The sequence below is a fragment of the Nycticebus coucang genome, chromosome 4 (genome assembly GCF_027406575.1).
Source record: "Nycticebus coucang isolate mNycCou1 chromosome 4, mNycCou1.pri, whole genome shotgun sequence".
In the NCBI taxonomy this organism is placed as follows: Eukaryota; Metazoa; Chordata; class Mammalia; order Primates; family Lorisidae; genus Nycticebus; species Nycticebus coucang.
This window is the reverse complement of record NC_069783.1, coordinates 139,892,362-139,910,342: the sequence shown is the minus strand read 5'-3', so window position 1 is coordinate 139,910,342 and position 17,981 is coordinate 139,892,362. Positions and strand designations below refer to the sequence as shown.

At 51.6% G+C, this 17,981-nt stretch overlaps 1 protein-coding gene across 10 annotated transcripts; it reads left to right on the top strand.

Moving 5' to 3' along the window:
- The first annotated feature begins 68 nt into the window (after positions 1-68).
- On the top strand, positions 69-17,980 carry CCDC157 (coiled-coil domain containing 157). Of its 10 annotated transcripts, XM_053589589.1 has the most exons (13): positions 69-210; positions 4,897-5,023; positions 5,207-5,330; positions 7,867-8,125; positions 9,934-10,105; positions 10,754-11,399; positions 12,007-12,084; positions 12,433-12,623; positions 13,802-13,978; positions 14,129-14,297; positions 15,368-15,507; positions 16,072-16,160; positions 16,248-16,636. In XM_053589589.1, exons 4-13 carry the CDS (start codon positions 7,878-7,880, stop codon positions 16,495-16,497), a joined length of 2,160 nt encoding a protein of 719 aa, XP_053445564.1. In that variant the 5' UTR covers positions 69-210; positions 4,897-5,023; positions 5,207-5,330; positions 7,867-7,877; the 3' UTR covers positions 16,498-16,636. The 10 variants fall into 10 exon arrangements, with proteins under 10 accessions (XP_053445564.1, XP_053445567.1, XP_053445563.1 ...); XM_053589592.1 differs by lacking the exons at positions 16,072-16,160; positions 16,248-16,636 and adding an exon at positions 17,858-17,980; XM_053589588.1 differs by lacking the exon at positions 16,072-16,160 and having other exon boundaries at positions 4,897-4,963; positions 5,207-5,313; positions 16,248-17,845.
- The last annotated feature ends 1 nt before the right edge of the window (position 17,981 follows it).

The following is a 17,981-nucleotide window of genomic DNA, read 5'->3' as shown; positions in this document are numbered from 1 at the left end:
ACGGACGCACTTCCGGACCCGCCCCTCGCCGTGGCAAGCTTCCCGCCCCCCTTCGCGGGGACGTCAGCCCGCGACGCAGTTGCCATGGCAGCGGTCGCAGCTCCTGGAGCTCCTGGATTGGGGTTTTGCTTGGTCTCCGAAGCCGGAAGCGCTACGGGGGCAGTTCCATGAGCCTGCTTGATACGGAAGCTGAAGCTGCGCTGGAAACAGGTGAGATGTTCTACAGCACCTCACCTTGTGGTCCTGGACCCTTCTTTATTTCACGGCCCAGTTCTTCTCCCTGTCCGACCCCGCGGTCCAGAGGTCCCGCTCTTCTGCCATCAGGCCTGCAGCTTCAAAACCCTAAGTCCCTATTCCCTTACCTCTAACTCCAGGCCCGCCTCCTCCAAGGATCCCTTCCAAATCAACGCACTTCATTCCTACTAATTCCTTCTCTTTTGGGCCTGCCTGTTCTAGGTTCTACCCACAGCCTTCCATAGCCCCACCCTCACGGGACCCTCTCACATCAGGGCTGCTAAGTTTGAGTGTGTGTGTTTGAGACAGGGTCTTACTTTTTGCCTAGGCTAGAGTGCCATGGCGTCAGGCTAGCTCACAGCAACCTCACACTCCCCGGATCTAGCGATCCTCCAGTCTCAACCTTCCAGAGTGCCAGGATTGTAATGGCGCTTCTTTTTTTTTTTTTGAGACAGAGCCTCAAGCTGTCGCCCTGGTAGAGGGCTGTGGCGTCCAACTCCTGGGCTCAAGCGATTCTCCTGCCTTCGCCTCCCAAGTAGCTGGGACTACAGGCGCTCGCCACAGGCCTGGCTATTTTTTGGTTGCAGCTGTCATTGTTGTTTAGCGGGCCCCAGGCTGGATTCGAACCCGCCAGCTCTGGTGTATGTGGCTGGCGCCTTAGCCGGTTGAGCCACAGACGCCAAGCCTGTAACGGCACTTCGTTAGGCTCCATCCCTCACTAGCGCAAGTGCGGACTTGCAGACTACTGCCCTGGCTTCCTAGAAGCAAACCTCAAATCTCGCAGGCTCCTGAGATCTCCTTCTCCTAAGTCCCCGCCCCCCCCCACCCCCCCACGTAGCAGTTTTATGCCATTGTTATCAATGTAGAACAATAATGAAAGCTAGGATGCATTGAACATTTACCATGAGCCAGACCCTGTGTGAAACACTTCTCATGTTACATTACTTACTCCTTGTAGCAATCTACAGAAAGGACAAGGAAGTTTGGAGATGGTGGAGTAGGTACACAAACTCAGGCCAGTCTTCTCTACTAGTGTGTCAACAGAAAAAAAGCCATATTATGTTAAATAATTTAAAGAAGTTTATTTATTCTGAGCCAAATTTGAGGGTATAACCTGGAGCTACATCCAAGAAGCCTTGAGCGGCTTGACGCCTGTAGCTCAGTGGCTAGGGTGTCAGCCACATTCACTGGAGGTGGCGGGTTCGAATCCAGCCTGGGCCTGCCAAACAACAAGAACTAGAACCAAAAAATAGCCAGACATTGTGGTGGGTGCCTGTAGTCCCAGCTACTTGGGAGGCTGAGGCAAGAGAGCAAGTGGACTTGGGCGATGGGGGTTACAGTTTTGTTTTACACATTTCAGGGAGACAGGAATTACAGGGAAAGTCATAAATCAATACATGGAAGACACATTGGTTTGGCTGGGAAAGGCGGGATATCTTAAAGCAGGGGTTTACAGGTAGGTTTAAAGATTTTTTTAGCTGACAGTTGGCTAAAAGAGTTAAGCCCTGTATAATAGACCAGAAGTTAGCGGGAAAAATATGCTAAGATGTGGGTCTGTTAATCAGAGACAAACTGCAGGACATAGATCTAGACTCAAGTGGTTTGTTGTGTATGTTGAGAACTTGCAAATACATGTTGCAGAGCCTGACGCTTGTTAATAAATTACAAAAGACATCTGTAAGAAGGTAGGAGGACATGATGAGGCATGTCTGATCTCCTTTCTCATGGCTAGCAACTTAGTTTTAGGGGATCCTCTTGGCCAAGAGAGGATCCAGTCATTCAGCTACTGGGGGGAAACCTTAAGATTTTATTTTAGTTCACACCTTTTTACTCATTTGGTTCCTTCAGTGTCGCCAGGGATCCAGATAATTAACAATCTCAAGTTTGAGACAACTGTCATATGGTTGGTTCTAGAGTTTCCAATGTGTTTTCATGATGGTGACTTTTAATCTCAGTGGTTGAGAGGTAAGAATAATATTTACCAGTGCATTAGAGTACTAGTTCTCACAAAGGCTTGAGTGTTGAATGGGAGCAAAAGAAAGACTTCTGCCTTTTCCTAGGAGTTACAAGACCACCTTGATCCCCAGGGAACTTAGGAGAGGCACAGTTAGCTGCTGCTCCTCCTGCTGGCAGTGTGGCTTAAGTACAGTACAGGGCCGAAAGCTTCAAGCTGAGAGTTCCACTCAAGACCCAGGAATTACAGAGTAAGCACATGTCGAATGCTTCTTCACCTGACACACACTTAAGTGCTTCTCAAACCATGCCTATATCTGCATAACCTCAATTTTAATAAGAAAGGACATAAGGTAACCTTGGATAGTTTTGAAACTCTGGCATTCGGTGCTATTTATCTGAACCAGAATCTAATGTGAACTGATATCCAAGATTGCCCCCATGGCAGCTATAGTTGTTTGAAAGTGGACGGATCAGTGTTCCTTGGTGCCTTCACAAGCAAGCTTATGGGTTCCAGGTGCTTTGCCACCTGAATATACTTCCTCCCATGTTGGGGCTTCTTGCTTGCTTTATTTATTTACTGCACACTCATTTCAAGAAGGAACCCACAATGTTTCCGTCTGTTGTTTTCCTTTGTTTCCACCTTTCTCTTTGGGGACATAAAATCTCTTAGGCAGAAGTATCTCATGAGAGGCACTTGCTAAGCAACATGTGTGTGTGTTTGTGTGTATGAGTGTTGGGGGTAGACCCACATCACTTTCCACCATGTGGGTGGAGCTGACACACCCAAGCTTACCTCTTGCAGAGACTGTCAGACATAGTTGATGGTTCCTGGAAGACAGGCCTCTGTGTAACTGGCTTTGTCCTTAGTCTTGGTATGGTGCCTGGGATGCAGTTGATAAATAGCCACCATTTACTGGGCGACACACAGTATCTGACGTTCTCCACCTGTGCTATTCAATAGAGTAGCCACCAGGCCACGTGGCTTTTAAGCATTTGAAATGGTGTCTGGTCCAAACAGAGATGTACTATGTCAAATAGACATTGGACTTTGAGACATAATACCAAAAATAAGAATATAAAAAAGATCTCCTTAATAATTTTATCTTGATTTCATGTTGAAATAATATTTGGAGTATATTGGATTAAATAAAATGTTATTAAAATTAATTTGCCTATTTTAAAATTCTTTTTAATGTTTGGGGAGAAAAAGTAATATCTTTATCCTCACTCAATACAAGATTCATGGTTGAGATGCCTATAACACGATAGATTTACAAGAGAAAAGCACACATATTTATTTAATAAAAGTGTTCCCTAACATGAGTACCTTCAGAAATGAAGACCCAAAGAGATCTGTGTATTTTTATAGACAATTGTGCAGAAGTATGATTGGAAGACAAAGGGGAGGGTATGATCTTAGTAATAAGCTGGGGGAGAATTTAGCAAGGCCCATTTGTTCAGATATTTCTTGGTGTTCCTTTGTGACATTCCTTTCCAGCTAGGTATAAGGAAGAGAGTGACCCTCCCAATAGCCTGTTTTAGAGAAATGGATGAGGGAAGGTGATTATGGTCTTCCTGCTTCTGCAGTTTTCTTAGTTTCCAAGGTGCTGTATTTTGGGTTAGTATTTCCTGTACCTCATCAGTGGCTAATAGAAAATCTAAAATCCTGTATATGGCTCACCTTATTTCTTTTGGACTCCGCTGCTCTAGAAACAGCATGGCCTGAGGAGAACACAGCAGAGATGTTGGACTGAGAATCCCAGCTCCCTGAATGCCCTTAGGCTGGCTTCCTAACTTTATACAGTTTCCTCTTCTGTATAAAGGAGAAAGAGTTGAAGAAATGGCACATAATAAGTTCTTTAATCACAGCTAGCACTATTTTTTTTTTTTTTTTTTTTTTTGTAGAGACAGAGTCTCACTTTATGGCCCTCGGTAGAGTGCCGTGGCCTCACACAGCTCACAGCAACCTCCAACTCCTGGGCTTAAGCGATTCTCTTGCCTCAGCCTCCCGAGTAGCTGGGACTACAGGCGCCCGCCACAACGCCCGGCTATTTTTATTTTTTTTTGTTGCAGTTTGGCCAGGGCTGGGTTTGAACCCGCCACCCTCGGCATATGGGGCCGGCGCCTTACCGACTGAGCCACAGGCGCCGCCCAGCTAGCACTATTTTTTAAAAAATATTTTTCAATGTATATGGCTAAGAAGTAGAAAAAAAGAAAAACATTTTTAGAGATAGGGTCTATAGTCCAGGCTGTATAATCATAGATCACTGCTGTCTTGAACTCCTGAGATCAAGTAGTCTTATTACCTCAGCTGTCTGAGTAGCTGGACTACAGGCCCAGGCCACCACACCCAGCTAATTTTTCTTATTTTTTGTAGAGATGGGGTCTCAATCCTTGTTAGTATAGTCCGAGAAGAAAGAGAGAGAGAGACAGGTGGGGTCTCACTGTGTTGCCCAGGCTGGTCTTGAACTCCTGGCCTCAACCAGTCCTCTTGCCTCAACCTCCCAAAGTGCTGGGATTACAGGCATGAGTCACTATTGAAGCATGGCCTCTGCCCAGGCTCAAGGCAGCCATCCCACTTGCTGTCTCCCTCACCCCATTCCTTCAGCCTGAAACACCTCCCTTTTTTCTTGGACAGCCTTCTTCACCCTGCCCCATAGGCAGCCCTACCTGACTCATTCACTCTCTCCTTAATCTGTTCCCAAGGCCTGCACTGGAGACAAGAAGCCAGGCACCTGCATAAGCCTCTGACTCAGAGCTCCTGAGCCCACAGGTTGGTCTGAGAGCCAGATACCTCAGTCACTACAGCTCCATGGGCAGCACCTGCATGGAGGTGAGGGGAAGGCCCAGTCCTCTGGAAGGCTGAACAATCCAGGTCAGCCCTCAGCAATTACCCCTGGGTACCTCTGATTTCCCCAGCATCTGTGACCCAGGTGACCAAGAGGCAATACCACACACTCATAGGAAGACAGGCTATCACTTCTTCATAATGACTCAAATAATGATTCCTTTCCAGTGACAGAGTGTGCTGGGAAGGAAAAGAACACAATGCTCTGATAAAGTGCAATGGGGGACCTCATCCAGCCTGCGGACGGGGAGCTTTCCTGAGGAAGGAAGCTTTGGGTAAAGACCCTAGAGGGGTATGTTATCTAGATGAAGAGTGGGAAAGGTGTGCATTCTGGGTGGTGAGACACTGAAGTAGTGGGATCAGGCTATAGAGAGCCTTAGCCCCAGGAATTTCCCCAGTCTTTAGTGCTGCATAAAGACATGAAAGGCTCTGAGCAGGAGGGTAAGCTGCCTTTATCAGTCTGATTGCCATGGTCAGATGGAAGAGGTGGTGCTGGGCCCAAGGGAAGTGGGTGACCTCTCAGGTTGTGGCAGTAGTGTGGGGAGATGGTGGGGCAGGAGCAGTTACAATGGAGAGATGTGCTTGCTTCCAAATGTGGTCTGGATGTAGGCTTGGCAGCAATTGGTGCTGGGATGTGGGGGTAGAGGAAAGGGGATTTGAGGACGAACCTGGGCTTGGGCCAAGCCATGGTGTACTCAGTTGTTGCTACTTTTCTGAGATGAGGGAGGTTGGGGGAAGGATAGGTTTTAGAAGAGTTTCCCTACCAGGCCTGGACTTGCTGAGGCAAAAGGAACTGTGGCCTAAATATTACCCAAGTAGCCCTTGCATTTCAGGGAGAGGTTATGGTGCAAGGAGGTGCTTTTTGATCTGAGAAATCCACAAAGGACAAGGGACCTCTGCTGGCAAGTAGGTAGGGACCAGAGCTCAGCATCTACACAGTTACCCAATTCCCAGCAGAGTGCTGGCTCTGAAACCAGCTGCCAACTTGCACCCTGGACCTTCTAGGGCATCACGAACTATAGGAGGACCAGGTCAGGAGTGTCTCGCCTCTCCCCTCCACCTTTAATTTTTTCTTTCTTCTTTTTTGATACAGAGTCTCTATTGCCACAGGCTAGGGTGCCATGGCATCAGCCTAGCTCCCGGCAACCTCAAACTCCTGGCCCAGCCTCCTGAGTAGCTGGGATAACAGGAACCTACCACAATGCCCAACTGATTTTTTTATATTTATAGTAGGGATGGGATCTCATGCTTGCTTAGGCTGCTCTTGAACTTCTGAGCTCAAGTGATCATCCTGCCTTGGCCTCCCAGAATGCTAGAATTACAGGTGTGAGCCACTGCGCCCAGCCACCTCTCTAGTTTCTGAGTTAAGGGACATGGGTAGATCATCCAGCCACTGTGCACAGGGTCCAGAGATGGAAGAAAAGCATTCTATGTGTACTGCTGGGGAATTGGAGAAGTAGAGGAGCTGGGCATGTGCTGAAGACAAGGATAGTCTCTGCTGTTGTTACTGCTAAGAATATCATGATAGTGTTGTTTGTGAACTTTAACAGTGCCTTGGACCAAGTTCTTTACTCATGACCCCTTTAAAGTCTTTCAACAACCCAGACTACTTGGGGACAGTGTCCCCATTTTACAGCTGAAGGAGCTGGGGCTCAGAGTAGGTAAAGTGGCTTGCTTGAGGCTACACTGTAAAGAAGAAGCAGGGCTGGGTCTCCCTGTATGAAGATGGCATGGGCTCCCTGTCACCAGAGAGTGATTAGGATAGGTCTCAGTACTTATCTTCTGGTTTTCTCCTTTTCCGATTTAGGACTTGTTTTCCCCTAAACATCAGTGCATTTTAAATTTTCTTTGTGATTCTTTTTATCTTCTCAATTCAATCACTCAGTCATTCATTTACCAGTGAGCATCTACAATGGGCCAGTCCCCAGGCTGGTTACACTGGAGACACCACAGTGACTGAGGTGGGCTGGAGAGGAGGCTGTTGGGCAGAGAGCAATCAGAGCTGAGAGGGCCAGAGCCCAGAGGGTGCTCAAGAGAAGCAGTTAGCCAGGTGGTGGGAATTGGATGGGGACAAAGAGACAGAGGGAAAAGGATTCAGAAATGAGTACCTGGTGCATGAGCTGGTGCTCATAGCTGCTAATAGTAGGAGTGGGGAGTATGGGAGGGGCTTCAAAGGGAGGGGGGTTGTGGTGTAGGTGGCCTTTTTTTTCCCCAGGAGTCCTGAGGCATTGTTGGTCAGTGTGATGTCATCACATAGAGTTTAGCTCAACTCTCTGGAGCTGAAGTTGATCAGATTGGAACAGGCAGGCTGTGGCCCAGGAAACCTGCTACAATGGTTACAATGGTCTAAGCAGGAGATGATAGTGGCCTGGTGTGGCCCAACACTCCCCCCCACACACACACTGTAGCTAGAACTCTTTTTCAGTTGTTTGTGCCCCTATTTGAGGGTTCACCCTGGGAGAGGAGGATGGTGGGTACATTCTTATTCACAGCCCTGGAAGAGGAGTGTTGTGGGCACATTTTTATTCACAGCTATATCCTCTTGGCCCTTAGTAGGGGGCCTTGCACACATAGGCTCTCAGGAGGGACTTATGGAAGGATGGACTCAGCAGTGGGGGCCTGGGCAAGAGTGAGTGAGTGGGAGGCTGGTGAAGCTGCCCAGAACCAGGTCCTGAAGCCTCATCACCTGAGACTGGGGAGCAGACTTTCCCCCAGGTTATGGGGAATACTTTTAGCCTAGGAGCCACCAGGCAAATTAGGGCTTTAGGGAGTTCCTCCAGCAAAAGTTGCCTGGCTCTGCTAGCAGGACTCCTCTCTGCCTGCCACAGGAGCTGTGAGGATGGCACACCTGCTGGGCAGCCAGGCCTGCATGGAAAGCCTGCGCAAGGACCTCACTGATCTGCAGGGCGCCATCGTAGATGTGTTCTCTCGTGCTGGGCCCGTGCGCTTCCCCTCATGGAAGTTCCCTGACCAGGTGGCCTGTGACCTTGACATGGTAGCCTTGCTAGAGCACTATGACCATGTGCCAGGTGACCCCGAGTTCACGCAGCTGTCCCATGCTGTACTGCTGGAGCTGGTCATTGACAGGTGAGGGCCTTGACCAAACCTGGTCATCTTGGGATGGTGGCACCCCACCCCTTCTTAAACCAGTAGCAGCTGCAGAAGTCCCCTACAGAGATTGTGATGACATTGGTCACAAAACTCACCATTGGCTGCTGAGTACCTGTCAGGAACCAGATCAGCTCAGGACTTCAAAATAATTTAACCTTTTGTTGTGTCGTGTGCTAGGCTATGCTGTTCTGTCTATCTCAGGGAGTTGCTAGCCACACTGGTGGTCTCTGTGGCACCATGGCTCTGACTGCCACCTCCCAGCCACTCCCAACCACTTCCTCAGGGTTTCTGTGTCAGAGACATTGCAGCTGCTGCTCACAGTTTCCATTCCAGCCTCTTTTCCCCAGTGTTCTGTGGGCTGTGCTGTTCCCTCTGCCTGTCACAGGCCAGGCATGGGATATGTTTTTCCCAAGTCATGGCCCTACTGGTAAGAGGCTAGTGGATTCTCCTGCAGCCCTACCATTTCCACAGGATCATTAAAGTTAATGTGGGTTTCAGCCTCTACTCCCTAGGGACTGCAACCCGGGTTTCCTGTGCTCAGAAGTCTCACGTGCTAGTAAAATCATTGGGGCCAGGGAGCCAGCAGAAATGTGAGAGGGACCCTAGCAGTTGCAGAATAACCTTCCTGGGAACAGAGGAGCCAGGGTTACCACCCTGAAGCCTGGAGGAGCCCTTGGTATGAAAGCACCATTTGTAATTTGTGAGGGTCAAAAGTGTGTGAGCACAGAACACGCCTTCCTCCCTCCGTGGCTTTACATGTGTTATGCTTCCCTTTGCTAAGAAGGTCCTATTTCCTGTTCCTGGTTTGACCAAGGCACAGCTCACCCACCCTCTTCTCTGTGAACCTGTCGCTGACATGTTCCCGCCCTGCCTGACTCCTTAGGAACCCTGGAGGTCAGAGCTATGGCCTCTGGCCCACAGTGTAGCCTTTAGAGAAACTCAGTTCATGGCAGGGTTGGGATTAAGGCTATAGGCAGCACAACAATATCCCACCACAAGGGTGAAACTGGGCAGACAGATGGCTCTGCTGAGGCCATGCTCTGTGCTATTTCCAGATGCTTTCCCATTCCCTCCTGCCAGTTGTCTCCATTCCCCAGTCATAGAGGACAATACCTTGGTTAAAGAGGGGCAAGGCCTGGAGTAGTTAGCATGTCTGCCCCCAGGCCCTCTCTGCCCAAGACCCCACTTATCTTTCTAACACCCTTTTTCCTTAAAATTAGCACCTGACTCTTAATTTTGAACTTGGAGGTTAGGACAGACACTTAGGTGTCTTCAACTTAACATCTCCATTGTCACAGAAGCAGTTCACCTTGTAGGAGAAGCCCGGACTAGGATCAGGAGAGTGCATCTCACCCCTGCTCTGCCCTGCCCTACCCTATTCACCCTGTGGCTGTGGGTAGGTTCCTCCTGTCTTGAGGTCTCTGCTCTGTCATCTGGAAAGGTTCTGGGCTACTTGATATAAGACAGCTCTTCACACAGAATTTTCCAAGGACTCAGGATACACCTGAGGCAAGGGTAGGCCTGGCCTACCAGAGCTTCCCAGTGGGGAAGCAACCAGGCAGAAGTGCTGCCAGCCAAGAGGCCAAGAAGAGGCCCCGAGTTGAAACTGGAGCCAGGGGGACTTCCTGGAGGAAGTGACCCCTGGGTTGGGTTTAAAACTAGCCCAATATCTTATGCTAAGACTCTTCAAGGGCCCAATACTTGGGCCCCATCCCCAGAGCTGTGGTGTGAGTATACATTGGTACCAGCCAAGGTCCCAGCATCCCTGGCATCTCTGTCTATAGGCTCCTGCTGCTGCTTCAGAGCTGTGCAAGCTACTTGGAGAACCTTGCCTCGGAGCAAATGATGCCTTCCGCTGGGGCTGTGGGGCCCTGCATGTCTGTGGGGCTCACAGTACGACGTTTCTGGAACAGCCTGCTAAGGCTGGGCATGCTCTACCAACAGGCAGCCCCCCAGGTGGGTTGGACCTACCCTTTCCCCCCAGCTGTGACTCTCCTCATGTTGTCCAGCCCCAGCTTCCTGGGTTCCACTGTGTGTGCTGTGTCCTCCATTATCTCCCCACTGCCCTCCCAGTCAGGGCCATACAGTATGGCAGTTAAGACTTTAGGTCCTGGGGGCCATGTCTGGGCTCCCCGACTCTGCCATTTATGCTGTGGGACTTTGGGGAAATGCCATCTGCTCTGAACCTCAGTTTGTTTATCTGTATGATGGGGGTTCTTCCACAGTCTTAACAACCACCAATGGGGGATGATCACTGTCACCATGAAGGGAAGGAAACTAAAACTGAGAGTGGTTATTGTTGACAGGAGAGCAGGCAAGTTCACTAAGCAAGAGCCCAGTAACTGGCAGCTGCTACTGTCACTGTTACCCTCCCAATATCGTGCATATAGTCACATCAAGTCAGGGCAGAAGAGTACAGGCCTGGCCTGGTAAGTTAAGTCAGTGGAAAAGAGGGAGATAGTTCTGTCCTATTCATGATGATGTCAGACAACACCTGAAGGTCTGCACTTCAGACAAGGCTGTCAGTGAACATTTCCTCAGAGGACTGGTCACCTCCCAGGCCCATGTCCCTCATCTTTTTTCCTTTTTGTTTCCCAACCACAGAAAAAGACAAAGCAAGGGGAAGCCCCAACCTCCAAGTCCACAGCCAAGGGCGAGCCAGCCAAGATCCTTGAACGTATGACTGCCAAGTTCTTCAAGCCCCCCTCCCCAGTGTTAGGATTGCCTCAGACCTGCCAAGAGTTGGAGAGCTTCCCTGTCAGAGTTTCTCTGCAGTGTCCAACCATGACCTCCAAGAATACCAAGAGCATCCACTCCCAGACCATTGAGACGGCCCTGGTGCCCTGTGATGCATGCATCAGTGTCCAGGGCAGTCTGCAGGAGGTAGGCAAGGTGGTCATCAGCCTGTGTCAGAGCCAGAATTTGCCCTCATCCTTAGCCCAAATCCAGCAGCTGGTGCAGGACAGCATGGGACTCAGGCCACTGCCAGCTGCCACTGTGAGCCATTGGGCAGCAGAGCAGAGCAAGGACCTGACGCGTCTCAGTAAGCATATGGGGACCCTCTCTCAGCTTGTCAGCCCCCTCAGGGCCCAGCTAGAGGAGGCTGAGGGGCAGAAGGCTGGACTGAGAAAGCAGGTGGACAAGCTGGAACAGGCGCTGCAGCAGGAGGAGGGGGCACGACAGCAGCAGGCAGAGGAGGCTGAGCAGTGCCTGGCTGAATGGGAGCATGACAAGCAGCACCTACTTACAGGTCTGTGCCCCAGGGGCTGAATGCCTAGTGCCCAGGGCTCTGCCACAGCCTTAGCGGAGGCATTCCTGTGACAGGACAGCAGTCTGTGTGTAAGAAATCCAGGTTGGAGAATGGGCAAGCAGCAGAAAAGGGAAGGCAGCGAAGAAGAGTATGTTTATCCAGTGGTGACAGGTGACACCCTGAGCAGCTGAGCCCTGTCCCACTGGGGAATGCTGGGAGATGCCTCTGACTTGACCTCTCAGGAGGGAAGGGAGCTGGGGCATTCATCCACTTCACCGTGTTGGTCACTGAGTTACTTTCAGGGAATTCCTCTGGCCCCTTCAGCCGAGTAGAGCAGCCTCTTTGGCTTTGGTAAACTGAGGAATTTGCACATATCAGTGCCCTTTCTGACCCTCGCTGTTGCCTCCATGGTAGGCATCAAGGTCCAGGAAGTACAGCCAGCCAGTGGGAAGCATTGTCCAGACCCCTGGTACTCTGCAGAGCCATGTAACCTGGGTGGCCCCTCTGCATTGTGACACTGCCTCCATGCTGCAGGGCATGCTGGGTGTGAAGGCCACTGGCCAAGCCCAAGGGGCCCTCTGAAAGGCCTCTCTTTTGGCTTCTGTAGAAATAAGTGACCTAAAGATGAAGGTGGCTGACCTGGGCAGGGAACTGAAGCAGCAGCAGGAGTCCATGCAGGCCGTGGGTAAGAAGCCCCATCTCAAGCTATGTCATAGCTAGATGAGCATTCTTCATGTCTATACCCTGAGCTTCCAGGACAAAGATAAAGGAAATTACACGAGGGTGGGCCTGACCGACCACAATGTTGTGCAGTGGCCAAGCTGGGTTGCTATCTCCCACCCAGACAGCACCTCTATTTAACAAACTCATTTCAGCTGTGAGGGGTCCAGAGACCCATTTTGTGGCTGAGAATATTGAGGCCCAGAGATATGATGTGACACCTTCCCCAGGTGCCAACTGGGTCAGAAATAGTGCAGGGCTTGCAGCTGGGGCTCCCTTGCCCTGCCCCTCCTGCACCTGCTCACTTCTGCAGAGGCAAAGGCCCAGCAGCTGCAGGAGGAAAGTGAGCGCAGGGTGGTGGCTGAAAGGCAAGTACAGCAGCTGGAGGAGCAGGTGCAGCTGCTGGCAGGACGGCTAGAGGGGGCCAGCCAGCAGATCTGCTGGGCTAGCACAGAGCTGGACAAGGAGAAGGCCCGTGTTGACAGCATGGTCCGCCACCAGGAGGTAAGGCCAGAGGCCTCGGCAGGTCTTGGGCGACTGCAACATGGGTTGCATGGAGAGGGCCCCACTGGCAGGGGGTGGGGGGCTTATCTACATATCTATGTACGGAGAGTCTGCCCTGAGCCAGGCACTGGGGGGGACAGTGAGGCCTCACTCTGGAGGGTTCCCTATCAGGCAAGGATGAGCAGATGTGCAAAATCTCTCCTGCCAGATGGCTAAGAGGGATGAGGAAAGTGCTGCAAGGGTCCAGGGAGGGACAGCTATGTCTGCTATGGGAATCCAGAACAGCTTCTGGGAGGAGGTTGCCTTTATGCAGGATACTAGTGGCTGGTGATCAGTTTATAAGCCAGGGGAAGGGAGCAGGTGAGCCAGGATTCAGATCACACTTCTGCTCTTGGCAGTGGGCTCTCATGGGAGTTCTCAGGGGTGTGGCTGAGGGAACAGGTGATCAGTCACTCAGTGAAGCAGGCAGGTCAGGGGCTGTCCTGGCTAGGCTTACTCGCTAAGGCTCAGCAGGGAACCTAGAGCCCAGTTGGAAGTCATCAGGCTCAGGCTTAGGCCCTGAATAGAGAAATCCTTTCTACACCAGTAGGCGCTTTTCTTAGTGTGTTACAAAAAGTCACAGCCACTACATTTTGGGCATCTGCTGTGACGCAAGCACTGGGCTTCAGGCTCTGCCACACTCTGTTCTCACTCCCTGCCACAAGGGCAGGCAATGGATACTCTTGTCATCCCCCTTTTAAGGATGAGGAAACAGAGGCTTGGTGAGGTTAAGGAAGTGGCCCATGGCCACACAGCTAGTGAGATGTGGAGCCAGAACTCAAGAGTAGACTAGTGTAGGCCCTTCTTGCTTTACACTCAGTAAGTATCAGTGACATGGGCAGATGTGACACTGGAGACCTAAGGAGAAAGAACAGCTTGGTTCCTAGAGTTCCTCTGGGAGAGGGGACTGTGACTAGGAAGAGGTGTGCAGAAGCCCAGAGTCAGCCAAGCAGCAAGCCCTGCTACAGTGCTCTCCTGGGGCTTTGCATGGTCTTTTTCCTGCTGGGCTAGCCTCCACTGTGCACAGACGCATTGCGCAGGTGGCGCAGCTGGGAGGGTAGCAGATAATGGAGCCTTTTAGTCCCACATGGCTAGGCATGGCCCACTCACAGTCTCCCTGCCTGTCCATTCCCGCTTAGTCCCTGCAGGCCAAACAGCGAGCTCTGCTGCAGCAGCTGGACAGCCTGGACCAGGAGCGTGAGGAACTGCGGAGCAGCCTGGACAAGGCAGAGGCCCAGAAGGCCTGTGTAGAAGAGCAGCTGCAAGATCTAAAGGGCGAGAAGGAGCAGGGATGGTGCCAGCTCCAGGCCCAACAGGTGAGGGTGGGGGTGGGAGGGTCCCAGCTGAGTGCCTCCAGGCCCATCTCAAGTCTGGGGGTTGGGGAAAGTGTCCTCCCTAGGAGAGAGACCAGAGCCATGTGGCTCAGGCCTGGCTCCTGAGCTAGGGCAGGCTTCTCCCTGTCCCAGGAGTTGCTGCAGAGCCTGCAGCGGGAGAAGCAAGGCCTGGAGCAGGTGACCACAGACTTGCGGCTGACCATCTTGGAGCTGGAGCAGCAGCTGATGGAACTGAGGGAGAGGGAGCGGCTGCTGGTGGCCTTCCCGGACCTGCACAGGCCCAGCGAGGCCCAGATCCAAAGTAGGAGACTAGGGGTGGTGCTGAGGGTACAGAGGATCCAGGGTGGGCAGCTCAGGGCTCCCACAGGGAGGATACCAGGGCTGCAGTGCACCAGTGTGCAGTGAGGATAGCCAGCAGCACAGCCCCTAGGTAGCAGCATGACACCCAGGTGCTTCATGTGTTAGCCTCTTCCTGTGCAGACTGGGCTGTGGAAGTCAGACATGATGTGACCATCCCCAGTCACAACAGCCAACTCCAGAGCCAGTCTGGCTTCTTTGTAGCCCATGCTGTTCACCACATCACATGCCTATCCTTCCTTGACTTCCCTATGTTCCTTTTCCTGGCATCCCCCAAACCACACCATAAGGCTGGACCCCATGGCATAGGAATGCTGAATCCCCTTTTTGGCACAGTATAGGCTGTCAGGTGACCTGGTTTCTCCTCCCAGCCCCTTAGACCGCTAAAGCTCTGGAGTGAGTCCATTCACACAGCTGTCAGGAGGAGATGCACTTCAGCTGCTCCTGATAAATCATCACTCTTGAGCACTAAATGCTATGCCTGTGTACCCCTCTCAAACTCTCTATGAGGCAGTCGGCAGCCCCCTTTGACAGACTGGGAAAGTAAGAACCAGAATGGGCAGCAACTTGCCCAGGTTCATAGAGTTCAAAGGAATTATCCATTACCAAAGCCGTGGGAAAGGATATCCTTGCTGAATTCCTGCGACTCATACCAGGCACTGGCTGTGCGACTTTTGGCCAGCTTACTTTCTCACTGGCCTGCTAAAACCAGGTGGTCTTGGAAGAGATTCAGTCTCTGGCTTATTTGCTAAGACCCTTACAAAGCTCTAGGGCCTATCCAGCTCTCAAGTTTTATAATACTGTGGTCACCTTCCCAGCAGGCAGGGGGATGGGGAAGGGGGAACAAGGCCTCATTAGGACAATGACAAAATGGGAGGTCCTATTCTCTGCCAGCTGTCCTGCACCTGCCAGACCACCCACCCAAGCTAGTGTGCATGCCCTCTGAGGTCCTGTCCCACTAGGCACAAGAGGCAGACCTGGTGGGGTGGGGGCTCAGACAGCATGTCCCCACAGATTCTGGCAATGTCACAGATGACATGGAGAAGCAAGTGAAGGCCAATGACATCCGCATCCGGGTCCTGCAGGAGGAGAATGGGCGGCTGCAATCAATGTTGTCTAAAATCCGGGAGGTGGCCCAGCAGGGGGGCCTCCAGGTGGGCCTGTCAGGGTGGGTCCTTGGTGTCTTAGAGGAAGCTCCTACCCAGCAGAGAGGTCTTTAGAATCTACCATGGGAACTTGTCTAAAGCCCATGTTATTACATGGGCTTTAGGCTGTGCTTTTGTGAAACATCTTCCACATTTCAAGAAGGCCTGAGGATGTTAATGGATCCAGTGCTTCCTAGCTCCAAAGCTCCCTGTGGCACTTCACACCTATATTTCACATGCAACCAGAGCCTTACCAGAAGGCAACCTGCCCACATGTATTGCCTGCTTGAGAGTTTGCAGCTGAGGATGGACCCTGCCCCTTAGTAGAAAAGACAATACCCTGTTTTTCCTAAAATAAGACATCCTCTGAAAGACCTACTTACAGGAAAGATAAGACGTCCCCTGAAAATAAGACCTAGCGCATCTTTGGGAGCACACCTTAAAATGTCTTATTTTCGGGGAAACAGGGTAGTTATGGATTTGGGCCCTTCTTCCCCATCCCTGGCTGTGACACCCTTTCTGTACAGTGCGAAGGGGCCTTTTGGACCTTTCTGAGCTGGGCTTTCTTTGCAGCTGATCCCACAGGAGCAGCTCTGGTCCCCTCCCAGCAAGGGAACTCAGGGGGCAGCACCCCCAGTGCAGGCTCAGCGAGTATCCCCACGGTAAGTGAGGTTTTGCCAGAGGCAGGGCAGATGAGTGGGTGTAGTCCCCCTTGCTCATGGGAGACCTTGCATCTGGTTCTCCCTCAGGCCCCTGGGCAAATGGCACCCTCCTGGCAGCAGGACAGGCAGTGCAAGCAGAACCTTGCCAAGCCAGCCTCGAGCATCCTCACCTCGACAGTCCTGCAGCCGGCCCAGCAAATCCTCTCTGGAGGATGTGACCAACTCAGCCATCTGTGCCCAGAACCCTATCCGGGCCTTGGCCAGGCTGAGGAGGAGACTATCACCAGGCCGGGGCCAGGCCAGCTCTGCACACCAGCCCCAGGAACGACCCATGTAGCCTACAGTGGACTGGGGATGGATGGCAGGTGGCTGGCAGCCCATCCACTGTTAATAAAGCTCCTGCCATCTACCCACAGCAATCCTGGCCTCACAGCATGGCTGAGTTGGGGGAAGAGTCCTTCCATCCCTATCCTGGGCATAAGCTACTGCATCCCCAGCCATGCAGGTCATTGGCCAGCAGAGTCCTGGCACTATGAACCTCAGAAAATGGGAACTTCTTGCCTCCCTCCTGACGTATGGAAGAGGGGAGTACACCAAGGGCAAAAAGAAGGTTTTAACACATGGGCCAGGTGAAAGGCAGTCTTTCTATCATCACAGCAAGGGCCAAGTGACTCAGTGACTGGCACCAACCAAGAGGAGCAGGTTTGGAGGTGTGAGAGAAGGGCCAATGAGGATACCTGAGACAAGGAGTTGGAGGCTGGTTGCCAGGCTTTGGGCTCACAGGCAGGCAGAGGGCAGCAATAACTTCAGCCTCCCACCCTGGCTCTGATCCTGGGGCGGGGATATTAAGAGCCCAAAAACACCAGGCTCCCTCTCCCTGGAACATTCCTTGCAGTTAGGAAATGGTGATAGTCACAAAGGGTTTCTCTAAATCCCAGAAGTCAGAGCCCCAGGAGGCTGCTCAAGACAGGCCTGTCCCTTGAGGCCCACCCAGCCCAGGATGCCATGTGGCTGGGCACTGATACCACCAGGTACACCAGGCACACAGCCATCTAGTTTTCTTCTGGCCTGTGCTGAGTCACCTCTGTGAAGAACAGACTGTCAGACCTTGCTCAGGACTTCTCAGGGCACACACTCCCAGCTGTCCAGGACATTCTCCCTTGGTGAGGAGGCCACTAAGCAGAGCACCTGAATTAAGAGAAGTCAAGAAGGGCTGTGTAGAGCTGAGCTGGCACAGCTGGGTCTGCCTAGCTCCAGCCCTCAGTGTGGCTCCTTGAGCAGGAGACTTGTGCCCACATCTAGTGGGAGGACCTCTTATAGCTGAGCAACTAACTTTCTCAGGCCTCCATCAACTTGGTGTCCATTAACTGGCTCTCAGTTCTGGAAGTCAGGCTCTGCATGGCTGAGCTATCTGCTCAGTGTCTTAGAAGGCTGAAATCAAGGTATTAGTAAGTTGTGTTCCCCTGTAACAGCTCTGGGAAAGAATCCATTTCCAAGCTCATGGTAGTTTGGCAGAATTTTGATCCTTGCAGCTTTAGGACTGAGGTCCCCATTTCCTTGCTGCTGGATGTCAACCTGGTTCTCCCTTGGCCTCTAGAGGCTATATACCTTCCTTGCCAGGTGGCTCCCTTCATTTCCAAGTCAGCAACAGAATTTCTTTTTCTTTTTTTTTTTTTTCTTTTTCTTTTTTTTTTTAGACGGAGTCTTAAGCTGTCACCCAGGGTAGAGTGCCCTGGCATCATAGCTCACAGCAACCTCTAACTCTTGGGCTCAAATGATCCTCTTGCCTCAGTTTTTCTATGGCTTTATCTTAAAACATCC